Raw genomic sequence first — 14660 nt, forward strand, 5'->3', positions numbered from 1 at the left:
GTTTCTTGGACCATGACCTTATTGTTGAAATCTTGTGTAAAAGATATGCTTATTATTTCCAGACAATAAAAGATGCGGTGATTGCTAAAAAATGCAACCATTTAAAAATCTTTGACGATCAAATAATACTGAACAGAAGGCATTCCTACTTCTTCCAAGTTTAAGGTCAGATGAAAGTAAATGTTACTTCGTGACCTGGATACCGGAAGATATACATATTCTTCTTGCTGATCTTTAACCGACGTTTTGGCTCAAACGAATGGAAGTGGCTGCGCAATAGAGAAAATAATGGAGATCTTCCAGATGGCTGGGATTGACCCTGCGGAGACAAATGTGTTGGTAAAGCTCGAGAAACTGGAGGCCGCGGATGTCGAAGTGTTGTGTTCATTGAAGACTGTAATGCCGTCCGGTGCCGGGCAACGAAGTGCCTGGCTGCCCTTATATGACCCAGGCGTCTGGCCCCTGGTTGGCGTCGAAGTGAACGATTATAATTGATTATATCCGCAGTTTGTGTTTCATTTCCTCATTTTTGTTTTATGTACAATTATGTAATTCCACGATCTAGTAAACCGCATGAAAGGTGACAGAGTTGACCGCTCGAGAAATCCACGCTGTGATATTTGTATCAGAAAACGGAAATGGGTTACCGTAAATATGGCTGCATCAGTCTATCGTCTGATGCAGTTGTTACAGGACTCTAATCACAACATGTTATCAGCCACGTTGTGGGCCTGAGGGTGTTCGTTGCTAAGGGTCAGGAAAACAAGGTATTAGTGTTTGTCTCCACCTCCTCTACAACCATCCCAATCCAACTTCATATTCAACATTTTCCTTGTATTTATTTAATAATTTATTCAAAAAGCTACACAACTAGAAGAACAATGTATATGTACAATGGAGGAGAGAGAGAAGAAACCAGCGCAAAACCGAGGCACGGGGGTCTACTCAACCTCAAATAATGGTATGTACCAGTCTGCCTGTTTTTACCCAGTCGGAAATGCAAACATTCAATTAACATGATAAACCTAAGGAGTGCGCTAAATCCAACCATAAAATGTCAATTACAACACCTTCAACATGACGAAGTTGGTGAATCATTTTAGGCAGCATGCAGTCTACTTATAATGTCCACACTGAAATTTATACTCTTGCTTAATTTTATACTTTGAATTCACATGTCTTTGCATCTCAGGAGAAGGGGGTTTGCAGGACCCCTAGGAGGAAAATCCTACTTCCTTGCAGGATCATTGAAAGGGGCTTACCACAATGCAGTAAAATCTAGCCAAATATAATAAAATAAAATTTTAGTTTCAACTCGTGTCGTAACTCGTAGGATGTCATTTCCACGAGCGTTCCGCATGTCCATGAGCTGCTTTCCTGAACGTCCGCCGCAGAGCTACAGGCAAGCGACCGTTGCAGTTTTGGGGCTACGTTATGTACAGACTCATCGCGCACTTCCGGCGTTCTACTTCGATTCGAATGCAAAATATTTTGCTTGAAATTGACAGACTATTCCGTTGTTCCCGGTGATCTCAATCTATTCGCATTTCTTTATTCGTATCTTTCTTTGAGTTGTTAATAATGGGCATTCGCTCAGCCGGCGTCTTGTCCAAGTCATCACGACAAGACGGCTCTATTGATCTTGCATAATCACGTTCAATTACCTCATCGAGCATCGCATGGTATCTTAATCTTGTATCTTCAACGAATCATGATACAGTTGTGAAATCCTGTGTATATTCAGTGCAAACCACTCCGATGTACTTTTCCCACGCATGCGGTCTCGGCTAACAACTCCCACGTACTTTTCCCACGCATGCGGTCTCGGCTAACAACTCCCACGTACTTTTCCCACGCATGCGGTCTCAGCTAACAACTCCCACGTACTTTTCCCACGCATGCGGTCTCAGCTAACAACTCCCACGTACTTTTCCCACGCATGCGGTCTCAGCTAACAAATCCCACGTACTTTTCCCACGCATGCGGTCTAACGTTCATCTAAGAATTGCCTTCACGTACTGTCGCGTTTGTAGTTTTTTCCAAACTTTAATAGAATCTTAAAATTGATTTTATAACAAATAATTCGAGCATTACTGTACGACAGATTACATTCTACGTCTTAGGCACGATTAACTTGATTGTGTCGTGAGGAGTTTTTATCTACTGATAAGTTTCCTGTTTGAGTAAGCTGTCTGTGGTTATTTTAAGCTAATGTTTGTTGACTTTAAGATATACCTCAAGCTTCTTCCTTTAGAGCGCGTGGCGTGCTGCCCAGTGTCTCTCTCCCTAGCCTCCAACAAGCTCACCAGAAACTAATAGGTGTCCGTTATTTTGGTTTACTTAATCTTGTGAAAAGTGATACATTCAAATGTTGGTTAACGTGTTAACTAGTGAAAATTAAGCTAAATGAAAGTTTGCCACTGCAGGTAGCTGGTCCCAAAACACACAAATAATGTTGAACTTCGTTATTGATGATACGAAGATAACGATTTGTGCTGCATTTCAACCACAACTGTCGGTTCAGTTGTATTAAATTGAAGAATACTGAAGAATACTATAACATTTTTATTTTTTATAGCCCGTCAATACGATGCTGGTAATAATTTTCACGCATGTTAACGTGTTTCTCGGTTTTTATTTCATAAAAATACATTTTAGGAAAACAATAACTAACTAAAGTTGATGTTGCCTACACTTCAGTTAAATGAGGAACAGTCGCAGTTTTGAACTACGAGAAGTTATAACGGTCGTTGTGGTATCCCGCGGCATGGGGAAGGTAACCATGCTACCATGTAACGGTCGTCGTGGTATCCCGCGGCATAGAGAAGGTAACCATGCTACCATGTAACGGTCGTCGTGGTATCCCGCGGCATGGGGAAGGTAACCATGCTACCATGTAATGGTCGTCGTGGTATCCCGCGGCATAGAGAAGGTAACCATGCTACCATGTAACGATCGTCGTGGTATCCCGCGACATAGAGAAGGTAACCATGCTACCATGTAACGGTCATCGTGGTATCCCGCGGCATAGAGAAGGTAACCATGATACCATGTAACGATCGTCATGGTATCCCGCGGCATAGAGAAGGTAACCACTAACCATTCGTGACATAGCTGCCTTCTTAAAATGTAACCGTTAACTTCTTAAAATACTAACTAAAACAGTTTTTTTAATAATTCGAACTCTTTACTGAGTAAGTGAATAAATTCTTTTGAAGCTAGTCTTCAAGTGACATTTAATTTCTGTCAGTGCCACATCGCATGGAGTGTAGCTGATGGTGCATTCGCCTCCTACATTCATTCAGCGTTGTTCAGTGCACAGATGTTCAGGAATACTCATGCGGAGTATTCTTGTGACTCCTACAGATGTGTTCTCTTCTACTTAATTCTCGATTCAATGCATAATTGCTACCAACTAGTGTAGGATTGTGTTCAATAACCTAGTGTTCTCTTCTCCTTACTTCCTCATTCAATGCATATTTGCTACCAACTTGTGAAGAATTATGTTCAATAAACTATTGTTCTCTTTTCGTACTTCTTGATTCTATGCATAATTGCCCCCAACTAGTGTAGGATTGTGTTCAATAAGCTAGTATTCTCTTCTCCTTACTTATCGATTCAATGCATAATTGCTGCCAACTGGTGAAGGATCGTGTTCAATAAGCTAAGAGTACACAACCAACAAAGTCACAGCTCGACACCACGGATCACAATGCAACTCAAAACGCTCAGCATTGCGCTTTTGCTGCTCATGTTCTGTCACCTCTGCCTTGCGCGCGATGCTCCCGAGATCATTGCAATAAATGAAGCGTTGAACGCAACGGCTGAAAATGAACACAATGTGAGCTACCCTCATCCCCTTAATCGGCCGAAGGACGCAACAGCTGAAAAGGAACACAAAGTACGCTACCCTCATCCCCACAACAAAACATCAAGCAGCAGAGACAATATCTCTGCCGGCGCTCCAACCGCCGGACTTGAGCGGATGTTTGGTCGTGTGCCGCCAGCTCTGCCACGACAACAAGGTTCGTGGGTTAAGTTCGGGCTGATATATTGAATTATCTTGTCGGCGAATGTGCTCCTGATTTATTTAACAATTGAATGACATTAAATAATAATATTTCTCACTTTATATCACACAGGAAGTTATGTTAACGGCACAGTTAGTTTTTCCCTGCATGCTTAATGCCTGTATCACGAATAATATACGATTAATAATGAATAATTTTCATTTGAAGGTTGAATTTAATGGTTTATTACATTTGATGTTGTATTATATTGAGCAGCGACCTTAGTCACGGCAAAAAAGTTCCCGACAAGTTTCTGAACTTGCGCGCCCGTTTCTAATTGAATTTTTTTTTCTTTCTAATTTCTCTTTGAATACTTTCCAAATGAGAGTTTTTATATATTAATATTATTATTCAGCACAGGTTTTCGAGAGAAGTCATGATCGAAAGTCTCATTGATAGCAGTTCCTGTTTTTGTGAGTTTATCGGTGCTATTTACTAAGCTAGTTATCAGTCCAATCTTCTGCCACGTCCAATCTTCCTTGGACTTGGCCCAAGCCTCTTTCTTTTATCCCCAACTCCCCAACTAATGGCAGAGATCAGGCTGGGCAATGCATAAGCACTCGAAGCCTTTGAACCTAATTATCATAATAATAAGTCCAATCTTCGGAAGTGAGATACGCTTTATCCTTCTTTCTCAATTGTTTATGTGTAACGTACATTGTTGTTAGGAAACCCTACTATTTATCGTCATTCATTCAGGTTACCTGCTTATCTTGCCTAATTTCTATCGTGAACTATTTAGTTGCTCTTAATTGTGCCTAATATCTATCATGGACTGTTTAGTTGCACTTGTGCCTAATATCTATCATGGACTGTTTAGTTGCTCTTATGCCTAGTATCTATCATAGACCATTTTATTGCATTTGTGCCTAATATCTATCATAGTCTATTTAGTTGCGCTTGTGCCTACAGTAATATCTATCATGGACTATTTAGTTGTTCTAATGCCAAAAACTTCTTTGATGTCTTCAGAATTTGGTCCCAATCGGGAACGGCGTGGGTCTGGCGGAGGCTTCTACTGCGTCGAGAAAGTATTTCTCTGGACCAAGTGAGTCGAACTTTGTATTGCTCATGAGATGAATTCTGTTGAATAAATTATTAGTTTGATCCAGCAATGAATTATATGATAAACATGAGCAATAATTCAGTATTAATACTGAATGTGACCTAGAAACATTTCCCTGTTGACTGAATTGCAGCGCCTACAAGAGCGGGCAGGAGTACGAGCTCATCGACAGTCCCGCGTCTCTCCGCCGCACCCACATGCTTGAGGCCGCCAAGACATACGTCGTCATCCATGGCTTCATGTCTGACGCCTCGCAGCCATGGATCATCCAGACCAAAACAAGTGAGTTGAGGCCGCCAAGACATACGTCGTCATCCATGGCTTCATGTCTGACGCCTCGCAGCCATGGATCATCCAGACCAAAACAAGTGAGTTGAGGCCGCCAAGACATACTTCGTCATCCATGGCTTCATGTCTGACGCCTTGCAGTCATGAATCATCCAGACCAAAACACGTGAGTTGAGGCCGCCAAGACATACGTCGTCACCCATGGCTTCATGTCTGACGCCTCGCAGCCGTGGATCATCCAGACCAAAACAAGTGAGTTGATGCCGTTAAAACACATACGTCGTCACCCACGGCTTCATGACTGATGCCTCAGTAAGTAATAATACTGCTGATGTTGGGTGTCCTAGATTACATTTAATTAATGATTATATATTCCAGATGTATTTATTCTGTTGTAAAATAACTGCGTTACGGACTGCAGAGCTACTGCAGCGCGAGAACTGCAACGTGCTGGCGGTGCAGTGGTGGGCTGGCAACACATACGCAGATTACTACAGGGCAACAGGTGGGCTCAATCTCCTCATGTGGTATTATCCACGTCTACTTTTACAGAATACGTACATTTGCATGTGCACATACTCATGTGTATGTTGTTAGTATATTGTGATACGTGGTTATTATTAGTGTATTGGTGATACGTGGTTATTATTAGTGTATTGGTGATACGTGGTTATTATTAGTGTATTGGTGATACGCGGTTATGTCTGGTGTGGCGTGGCGACTGAACGGGACTTTAAACTGGAACTTGATGGAAACCCATTTACGGGATGAGTACCGTGCTATGACATATCTACATGATATGTACCGTGCTCTGACCAATTTACATCATATGTACCGTGCTCTGACTTATGTACATGATATGTACCGTACTCTTACCAATGTACATGATATGTACCGTGCTCTGACTTATGGACAGGATATGTACCGTGCTCTGAGATATGTACATTATATGTACCGTGCTCTGAGATATGTACAGGATATGTACCGTGCTCTGACTTATATACAGGATATGTACCGTGCTCTGAGATATGTACAGGATATGTACCGTGCTCTGACTTATGTACAGGATATGTACCGTGCTCTGACTTATATACAGGATATGTACCGTGCTCTGAGATATGTTCAGGATATGTACCGTGCTCTGACCAATGTACATGATATGTACCGTGCTCTGACCAATGTACATGATATGTACCGTGCTCTGAGATATGTTCAGGATATGTACCGTGCTCTGACCAATGTACATGATATGTACCGTGCTCTGAGATATGTTCAGGATATGTACCGTGCTCTGACCAATGTACATGATATGTACCGTGCTCTGACTTATGTACAGGATATGTACCGTGCTCTGACTTATGTACATGATATGTACCGTACTCTGACCAATGTACATGATATGTACCGTGCTCTGAGATATGTTCAGGATATGTACCGTGCTCTGGCTTATATACAGGATATGTACCGTGCTCTGACCAAAGTACATGATATGTACCGTGCTCTGACTTATGTACATGATATGTACCGTGCTCTGACTTATGTACAGGATACGTACCGTGCACTGGCTCTGAGGTAGCAGAGATGCTCAGGGAGGCACGAGCTACAAAGCACGTGGAGCTACGTGACGTGCACTTGATCGGCCACTCGCTCGGCGCCCACGTCGCGGGCTTCGTCGGCAAAAACGTCACGGGCGGCGTGGGGAGAATCACGGGTGCGTTTCTTCCCTTCATTATATGAAATCTGTTCACTAACTGCTTGATGGCGGCATAACTGTTTCATGGTGACACACTGTTTCTGTTTCATGGCGGCAACAGCCGTATCATCAAACTCGTTCGAAAACACGTTCCTTCCTAAGTACACGTATGGGTTGACTTCAGTCATGGTGACGATCTTGCCTGCCGAGGCTCCAAAAATGTACCTTATAGAAGTCTTTTATTAAAATCTTTACTGATACCATACAGCGTAGACAATTCTTCATTGATACCATACAGCATAGACAAATCTTTATTGATACCATACAGCGTAGACAAATCTTCATCGATACCATACAGCGTAGACAAATCTTCATCGATACCATACAGCGTAGACAATTCTTCATTGATAGCATACAGCGTAGACAAATCTTCATTGATACCATACAGCATAGACAAATCTTCATTGATACCATACAGCGTAGACAATTCTTCATTGATACCATACAGCGTAGACAAATCTTCATTGATACCATACAGCGTAGACAAATCTTCATCGATACCGTACAGCGTAGACAAATCTTCATCGATACCATACAGCGTAGACAAATCTTCATTTATACCATACAGCGTATACAAATCTTTACTGATACCATACAGCGTAGACATATCTTCATTGATACCATACAGCATAGACAAATCTTTATTGATGCCATACAGCATAGACAAATCTTCATCGATACCATACAGCGTAGACAAATCTTCATTGATACCATACAGCATAGACAAATCTTTATTGAAACCATACAGCAAAGACAAATCTTTTTTTTTTGTTTGTCCCGTAACACAAACTAAGGCGCTGTTGTGATATTTTCCTGTAACACACCTTTATGACCCTGTTACATTGCAGGACGTCACATTGCAGGTGGGACGTAACATAGAATAAAGCTGTACGTCTTATTGCAGGTCTGGACCCTGCAGGTCTGACGTACCACAGGGTCGATAAGACGAAACGTCTCGACAAGACGGACGCTAGTTACGTCGACGTCATCCATACGAACGCGTGCGTCACGAACAACCCTTGGTTTGTGAGTGTTCGCATGCTCTCTAAGTTTTATTTTTATTTTTAATTGACTCGAAAATAACGCGCTGCGATATCACAGACAACTGGATTTTATAAATTAGAGACAAAAAATTAGTGATCAAGCTGTGCTGCGGCCATCTATTCATTTTTTTTTTTGCGAATGAAAAGTTTTGACATTTTTTTAGATTCTCCATTCCTTATTAACATTGGGTTAGATTACATTAATTTGAAGAATATTACCGGTTCCTCTAATTCAATTCGCGGCTTTTGTTGATAAGTTTAATTTTCATCTACTAGATAGTGAACTGTCAATCCAGGTAATTTCCCGGGAGTCTTCAAGGAAAACTTCAGATTACCTGCCTAAACTCCTACTATAGGCAGCAGACACACAAACCATCCTTCTGCCAGCAATAAATGCTGGAGCGATGGAAGCTTTGCCTTAAATTAACTTTGCCTTAATTAATTAACGTCAGAGTAGAAGACCATATACTCTAGACATATCCGTATTTCAACTGGACGCCGAAGAAGTCAATGTTAAAGTTCCAAATTATGAACTTAGATTATTCTAAGCTGTAAGCCGAATTTTAACCCTAACTAATGCACTACATGTATAATCGTTTAATACGCTGTTCTTCAATATCCTCGGATCAAGCTGTAACTGGACCAATCCTCAGGTTATACTTGATTACGATTCAACATCGCATCGTCTATTACCATAGAAACGCCTCACAGTGGCGCCAAAAGAAACACCTCACAATGGCGTCCTCATAATATCTCACATTTGTTATAACTCATCTCTTACATTAAATTATCTCCTATACCAATTTATCTTTATCCAGACTTATCTCTTATCTCCCGTTATTGAGTTACTCTCAACCTACTTGTGAGCCAATTTATGCTCTATATGCTGCATGATGGACACCTCCTCCTCCTCTCTTCCTCAGGCGTGCTATGGTCTCAACGAGGCCATCGGCCACACCGACTTCTGGCCCAACGGGGGCGAGTACCAACCTGCCTGCCGGGGCCTTGCAGCGCCCCACAGCCCCGCTATGGAAGGTACGTCCTGTTCTGGCCCAACTGAAGTGAGTACCAGCCAGCCTGCCGGGGCCTTGCAGCGCCCCACAGCCCCGCTATGAAAGGTACTTCGTATTCTGTCCCAACTGAGGCAAGTACCAGCCAGCCTGCCGGGGCCTCACAGCGCCCCACAGCCCCTCTATGGAAGGTACGTCCTGTTCTGGCCCAACTGAGGCGAGAACCTGCCAGCCTGCCGGGGCCTTGCAGCGCCCCACAGCCCCTCTATGGAAGGTACGTCGTGTTCTGTCCCAACTGAAGTGAGTACCAGCCAGCCTGCCGGGGCCTTGCAGCGCCCCACAGCCCCTCTATGGAAGGTACGTCGTGTTCTGTCCCAACTGAAGTGAGTACCAGCCAGCCTGCCGGGGCCTTGCAGCGCCCCACAGCCCCTCTATGGAAGGTACGTCGTGTTCTGGCCCAACTGAGGCGAGAACCTGCCAGCCTGCCGGGGCCTTGCAGCGCCCCACAGCCCCTCTATGGAAGGTACGTCCATTTCTGGCCCAACTGAAGTGAGTACCAGCCAACCCGCCGGGGCCTTGCAGCGCCCCACAGCGCCGCTATGGAAGGTACGTCCTGTTCTGGCCCAACTGAGGCGAGCACCAGCCCACTTGCTGGGGCCCGCAGCGCCCAAGCAACGTTGTTCTTTTTTACTTCAACTAACGTTGTTGCTTCTTGTTCACTCAACTGAACTTGGTTGCTCTGCTCCTCTCAACCGAGCAGATCGGTCGCTCTCCGCTCAACCAATGCCTCAATGTCGGCTCTGTCAAGTTGCTGCTTTCCCAACGCTGCAGTCTTGGCTCTATCCTCTTATGTATTCTAACTGCTGTTACTCTGTCAATGTATCAGACACCATGAACATTTTCACGACTCGCTTTTCACTCTTTAGAACTGGACAGAAACTTCGTACCAAATACAGCGCACCAAGCCTCGGTGTGCCCACCAACTTTCGTGCCCAAAGCTTGGTGTCCGTTATAGTCTCGTGGTCAATGCCGTGTCATGCCTTTAATCAAGACTGTAACTGACTTTAATCAAGACTATAACTGACTTTTATCAAGGCCGTACCTGCCTCTAATCAAGACCGTACCTGCCTCTGATCAAGGTCGTACCTACATTTCTAACTACACACAAAGTCACATTCAGTAAAATAACTCAATAAAAATAGTATTATACTATAAACAAGGTCACATATCTATCACCCTCTTATTTGTTGTCCGTTTCAGGAGGCTTGGTTGGCTGCGACCACCAGATGAGCTGCACGTACTTCATCGAGAGCCTCGCCTACAGCGACGCTACGACGCGCTTTTTGGCGCGCCCCGCCCGCTCCTACAGCGAGTACACTGAGGGCAACGCGTCCTGCGGCCACGCCCCTCAGTACATGGGCGTGCATGCTGACCCTTGGTGAGGCAAAGACGTCCTTGTACACGGAGGCTTTGACCGTATACACGGAGGCTTTGACCGTATACACGGAGGCTTTGACCGTATACACGGAGGCTTTGACCGTATACACGGAGGCTTTGACCGTATACACGGAGGCTTTGACCGTATACACGGAGGCTTTGACCGTATACACGGAGGCTTTGACCGTATTCAATGCTATTCGTACCACAAGGCCAGGCTTAACTAGTCGCCGTCCATAGATATATGGCCAAGCCTTGTTGCCGTTTGTGAACCGTCGACTAATGCTATTCGTACGTAAAATCAATAGTCGGTATACAGAGTTGTCAGTATACATCAGTGATTCCCAAAGTGGGCGATATCGCCCCCTAGGGGCGGTGGAAAGATTTTGGGGGCGGTAAGGACGAAGAGAGCGGTAGGGGAGCGATAGGGTGGGGCGGTAGTCCGCAATCGAAGTCAGAAGTTCGAACGTTTGTTTGACGATTTGTACACAACACGTGCAGCACAGCATGACTCCCCGCGATGGTTTTTTCACCCAGATCTGTTTTTTTACCTCTCCTGGGTTTACGTCTCGGACAAATTAACGGCCGGACTCGCGGCCGATCTCACGGCCAATTTCCAATTCAATGTTCAAGGAATATCTCTCAAACTAATGAACTTAACGCGATGAAACTTGGTACACGTATTCATTATGACCTAACGGTAATGTTAAGCTCGTGAATTTTTTATTTAATTTTGCCCTCATTTGTTTTTGCCATAGTTATATGGCAATACGGGCCGAACGAATTCACGAACGAAAGCAAAATAGAAAATTTGTCGCGAGCTAAACATCACCGTTGAGAGATTAGGTATTTATATACAAAGTTTCGTTGAAATCTGTTCAGTAGTTTAGAAGAAATTTCTTGATCGCCGCGAATTTGAGCGACAAATTATAATCCGGCGATACGGGCCGAATATAAGGAAGTGTGAAATCAAGAATGACTGAAATGAAAAAAAACGAAGGTAAAATAGAAAATGTTTAAAAACAAAAAAAAATCAATGCTTGGTAGTTAGGATTGTATATTCAAAATTTCGTTCAAATCTGTTCAGTAGTTTGGAAGAAATTCTTTGATCACTGCGAATTTCAGCCTTTATCGCAATATAACTCACGAAAGAAGGTGAAATTTAACATTTTTACGAGCTAAAATCGACGCTAGGTTCTGATGAATATATGTTCCAAGTTTCCTTGAGCTACGTTCATTAGTTTGAGAGATATTACAAGATAATTGAATTTGGAGATTGGTCGTGCGACTGGCCACGAGTCCGGCCGTGAATTTGCCCGAGACGTCCTAGGTTTCTAGTGCTGAAACAGTTAAAACAGCTTAAAAACATATTGGTTCACTAAATGGGGTTCTATTTGTGAAATACAAATTTGTGTTTAACATTTATCTATTAAAATTGCAGCGTACTAAATTTCAAGAAAGAGTTTTTATATGTGTCGTATGTTTTTATATGTGTCTGGGGGGCGCTAGAAATTCACTAGGGAGCCAAAGGGGGCGCCAGCCTGAAAAAGTTTGGGAACATGCACTGGTATACATAATGCGACTCTCCACACAACACGAGTTCTTGTCTCGACACATCCTTAGATAACATCAATGGATATTTATTATGGCATGAATAATGAGTAAATTATGCATTATTGCAATGGCTTGGAGTCACTAAAAAGCCATTTTTAGTTACATATTGGCTGGATTTTCGCACTTATTCTTCGTTTGTGAAGGCAAGAGTGGCAGTTTTGTGCAGCAGATAATAAGGCCGAGTATAGGATGAAGATGTTCATGACACGCATACTGCTGGGATTTTTTATAGCGTGGCTTTATTTGAGTGCTAAAGAAAAAGATTTTAAAATTATAACTTGATTTTTTTTTGGTGGACCCAAAGTAAAATCATGAGCGGGCTGCGTGGGCTTCTGCTGACTGGCTTGAATAGAAAAAATATTCATCAATGCATGAATATATTCATTCTGAGTAAGTACAGTAGTGAAACACGCCTATTTTTATTATAAATATCATTATAGACCCAACGTGATCTTGAACAATTATATATACTAGATTGTCTAGCGCTGCTACAGATCTAACATCCGCTGGTAATTTGTATCGTCAGGTCGCACGGTGACCACTACCTCACCACGTCCGCGCTGTCGCCCTACGCCTACAAGGACGCTGCGTGTCCCAGCCGCCAGGGACGACGTCTACACGACGCAAGCTTCACGTCTGCCATCGTCGCCATCGTCGTGACGGTCCTGACCATCGTCGTGCCAGCCATCGTCATCGGCATGTCACGCGCTGCTCATCGACTCTTCCCTGATTGTCACTTCTTTAATTCGCTGTTTGTATCGAGCGCACAAGAACAAGAGCCTTTATGGCCTGAGCCTTCACATCATGAGGATGGACAGCCAAGCAATGGCGATGGACTGCCAAGTCATGGCAATGGACAGCCAAGTCACGGCGAAGGACAGCCAAGTTATGGTGATGGACAGCCAAGTCACGGCGAAGGACAGCCAAGTTATGGCGATGGACAGCCAAGTAATGTCTATGGACAGCCAAGTCCATCATGCGGAGGTGGACAGACACTCCAAGGCGATCGTGCAGAACAAGCAAGTGCTGACATCGATGATGTACGCAAGGCTGATGATGGCAGTCAATATGGCGATGCTATAGAAAGTGATGATGGTGAAGTTCAGTATCAAGATGCCCACTTGATCTGAAGAAATAAAATCCTTGAGGCATGTTCTTCTATTATATTTTATTAAAAGCAAAATATTTACCAGACCTGTGCACACATTCGTACAACGGTTACGAACACGACAATTTTTCAAGCTTTTGCTGCAATACGAACTCAAGTATTGAATTCGTTTCCACGCACGACGTAACAAACTATCGTGTGCATGGCTGATAAATATATTGCTTTGTTTCGCCAGACTTACAATGAGCTGCATAGATCTTTATTATGGGTTAATTGTTTAGTAATTGTGAACTGTTGCCTTATTGTTCCATGTTAGGATTAGTCAACTATATAAATATACTTTTATGCTGGGTTAAGGACTGATGGCCAATGCAATACTCATAGTGATGTTACTCAGTATTGCTAAAGTTATATTGTATAAATAAATCTTGTAAGCTATCGCGATGTTAACCCTCTACCGCCGTTTGTCACTCTCCGGGAACTTATCTCTCAAGTTATATTATACGTGAACTATTGAGTGTAGCAACCTGAGGACGTTTGTACGCAACAGAGAACATCTTAAAGTTGTTGTACGTGGCGGCAACCATCAGTGCGCAAGTCATTAGGCGCTCACTAGAACGTATCCTTTTTAGGAAGTAGACTTGCGACAATATTGCTCCGGTTACTCGTATCAGAGGTAGAGGGTTAAGGTACTCACTGCTACTCTAACCCTAACTGCTTAGCTTCTACAAACTCGTCTGCTGCTCTCTACCAAGCGCAATGAATCTCATGCATAAATCGGTCATATGTGCTGGCCATTTTACTCAAAAATTCCAGGTAGAAAAGTGAAAAAAATTCGTTCATCTTATTTCTGTTTGTTCTCTTAGGTTTTGTTACAATTCTAGATATCCATACAATTCTTCACTACGTTCGTGTATGTGCAATCATTGTTCCTGTTGCCAGAAATAGGTTATTTGTGTATGTAATTTGTTCGAATAGAAACTAAATGGTATTGGTCCGATTATAAACTTGTCGCGTTTTTCCCTTTTCAGATGAATTTAGCTCCAGCAGCTAACGACTTCTCAGTTGTATTAGTTAAAGTCATCATGTGATGGCTTGGTTGCATATTCTGCATTCATCTAAGATGTAACTTAGGTAAGAAAGGCCACGAAGTAATTCAGTGAATTTAAGTGTACTTTTGTATCTTAAACGCGACATACGACATAAGGCATTTCGGTTCGGTATAGGCCCAAATAAATGTCTTAAGTTTCTGAGTCACTTTAGCATTTAGC

General features: G+C 43.0%; 1 protein-coding gene across 3 annotated transcripts; it reads left to right on the plus strand.

The window, feature by feature from the left end:
* The first annotated feature begins 1448 nt into the window (after nucleotides 1-1448).
* Nucleotides 1449-13945, plus strand: LOC108671144. 3 transcript variants are annotated; one of them, XM_018158622.2, is made up of 10 exons: nucleotides 1449-4025; nucleotides 5043-5118; nucleotides 5270-5342; nucleotides 5429-5504; nucleotides 5846-5929; nucleotides 6971-7135; nucleotides 8082-8203; nucleotides 9144-9255; nucleotides 10491-10668; nucleotides 12808-13945. In XM_018158622.2, exons 1-10 carry the CDS (start codon nucleotides 3713-3715, stop codon nucleotides 13409-13411), a joined length of 1803 nt encoding a protein of 600 aa, XP_018014111.1. In that variant the 5' UTR covers nucleotides 1449-3712; the 3' UTR covers nucleotides 13412-13945. The 3 variants fall into 3 exon arrangements, with proteins under 3 accessions (XP_018014111.1, XP_018014112.1, XP_047741176.1); XM_018158623.2 differs by lacking the exon at nucleotides 5429-5504 and having other exon boundaries at nucleotides 5270-5418; XM_047885220.1 differs by lacking the exon at nucleotides 5429-5504 and having other exon boundaries at nucleotides 1449-4020; nucleotides 5041-5118; nucleotides 5270-5418.
* Nucleotides 13946-14660: the final 715 nt, after the last annotated feature.

This window comes from Hyalella azteca, unplaced genomic scaffold (assembly GCF_000764305.2).
Source record: "Hyalella azteca isolate HAZT.00-mixed unplaced genomic scaffold, Hazt_2.0.2 contig17328, whole genome shotgun sequence".
NCBI classification, from domain to species: domain Eukaryota; kingdom Metazoa; phylum Arthropoda; class Malacostraca; order Amphipoda; family Hyalellidae; genus Hyalella; species Hyalella azteca.

What these genes read in the sequence shown, in the direction of transcription:
- LOC108671144 (XM_018158623.2), top strand. Translation starts at nt 3,713, where the DNA reads ATGCAACTCAAAACGCTCAGCATTGCGCTTTTGCTGCTCATGTTCTGT. An exon ending in CGGCGTGGGGAGAATCACGG is followed by an intron (nt 7,136 to 8,081) that starts GTGCGTTTCTTC and finishes GTCTTATTGCAG; the next exon opens with GTCTGGACCCTGCAGGTCTG. An exon ending in GGCGTGCATGCTGACCCTTG is followed by an intron (nt 10,669 to 12,807) that starts GTGAGGCAAAGA and finishes TTGTATCGTCAG; the next exon opens with GTCGCACGGTGACCACTACC.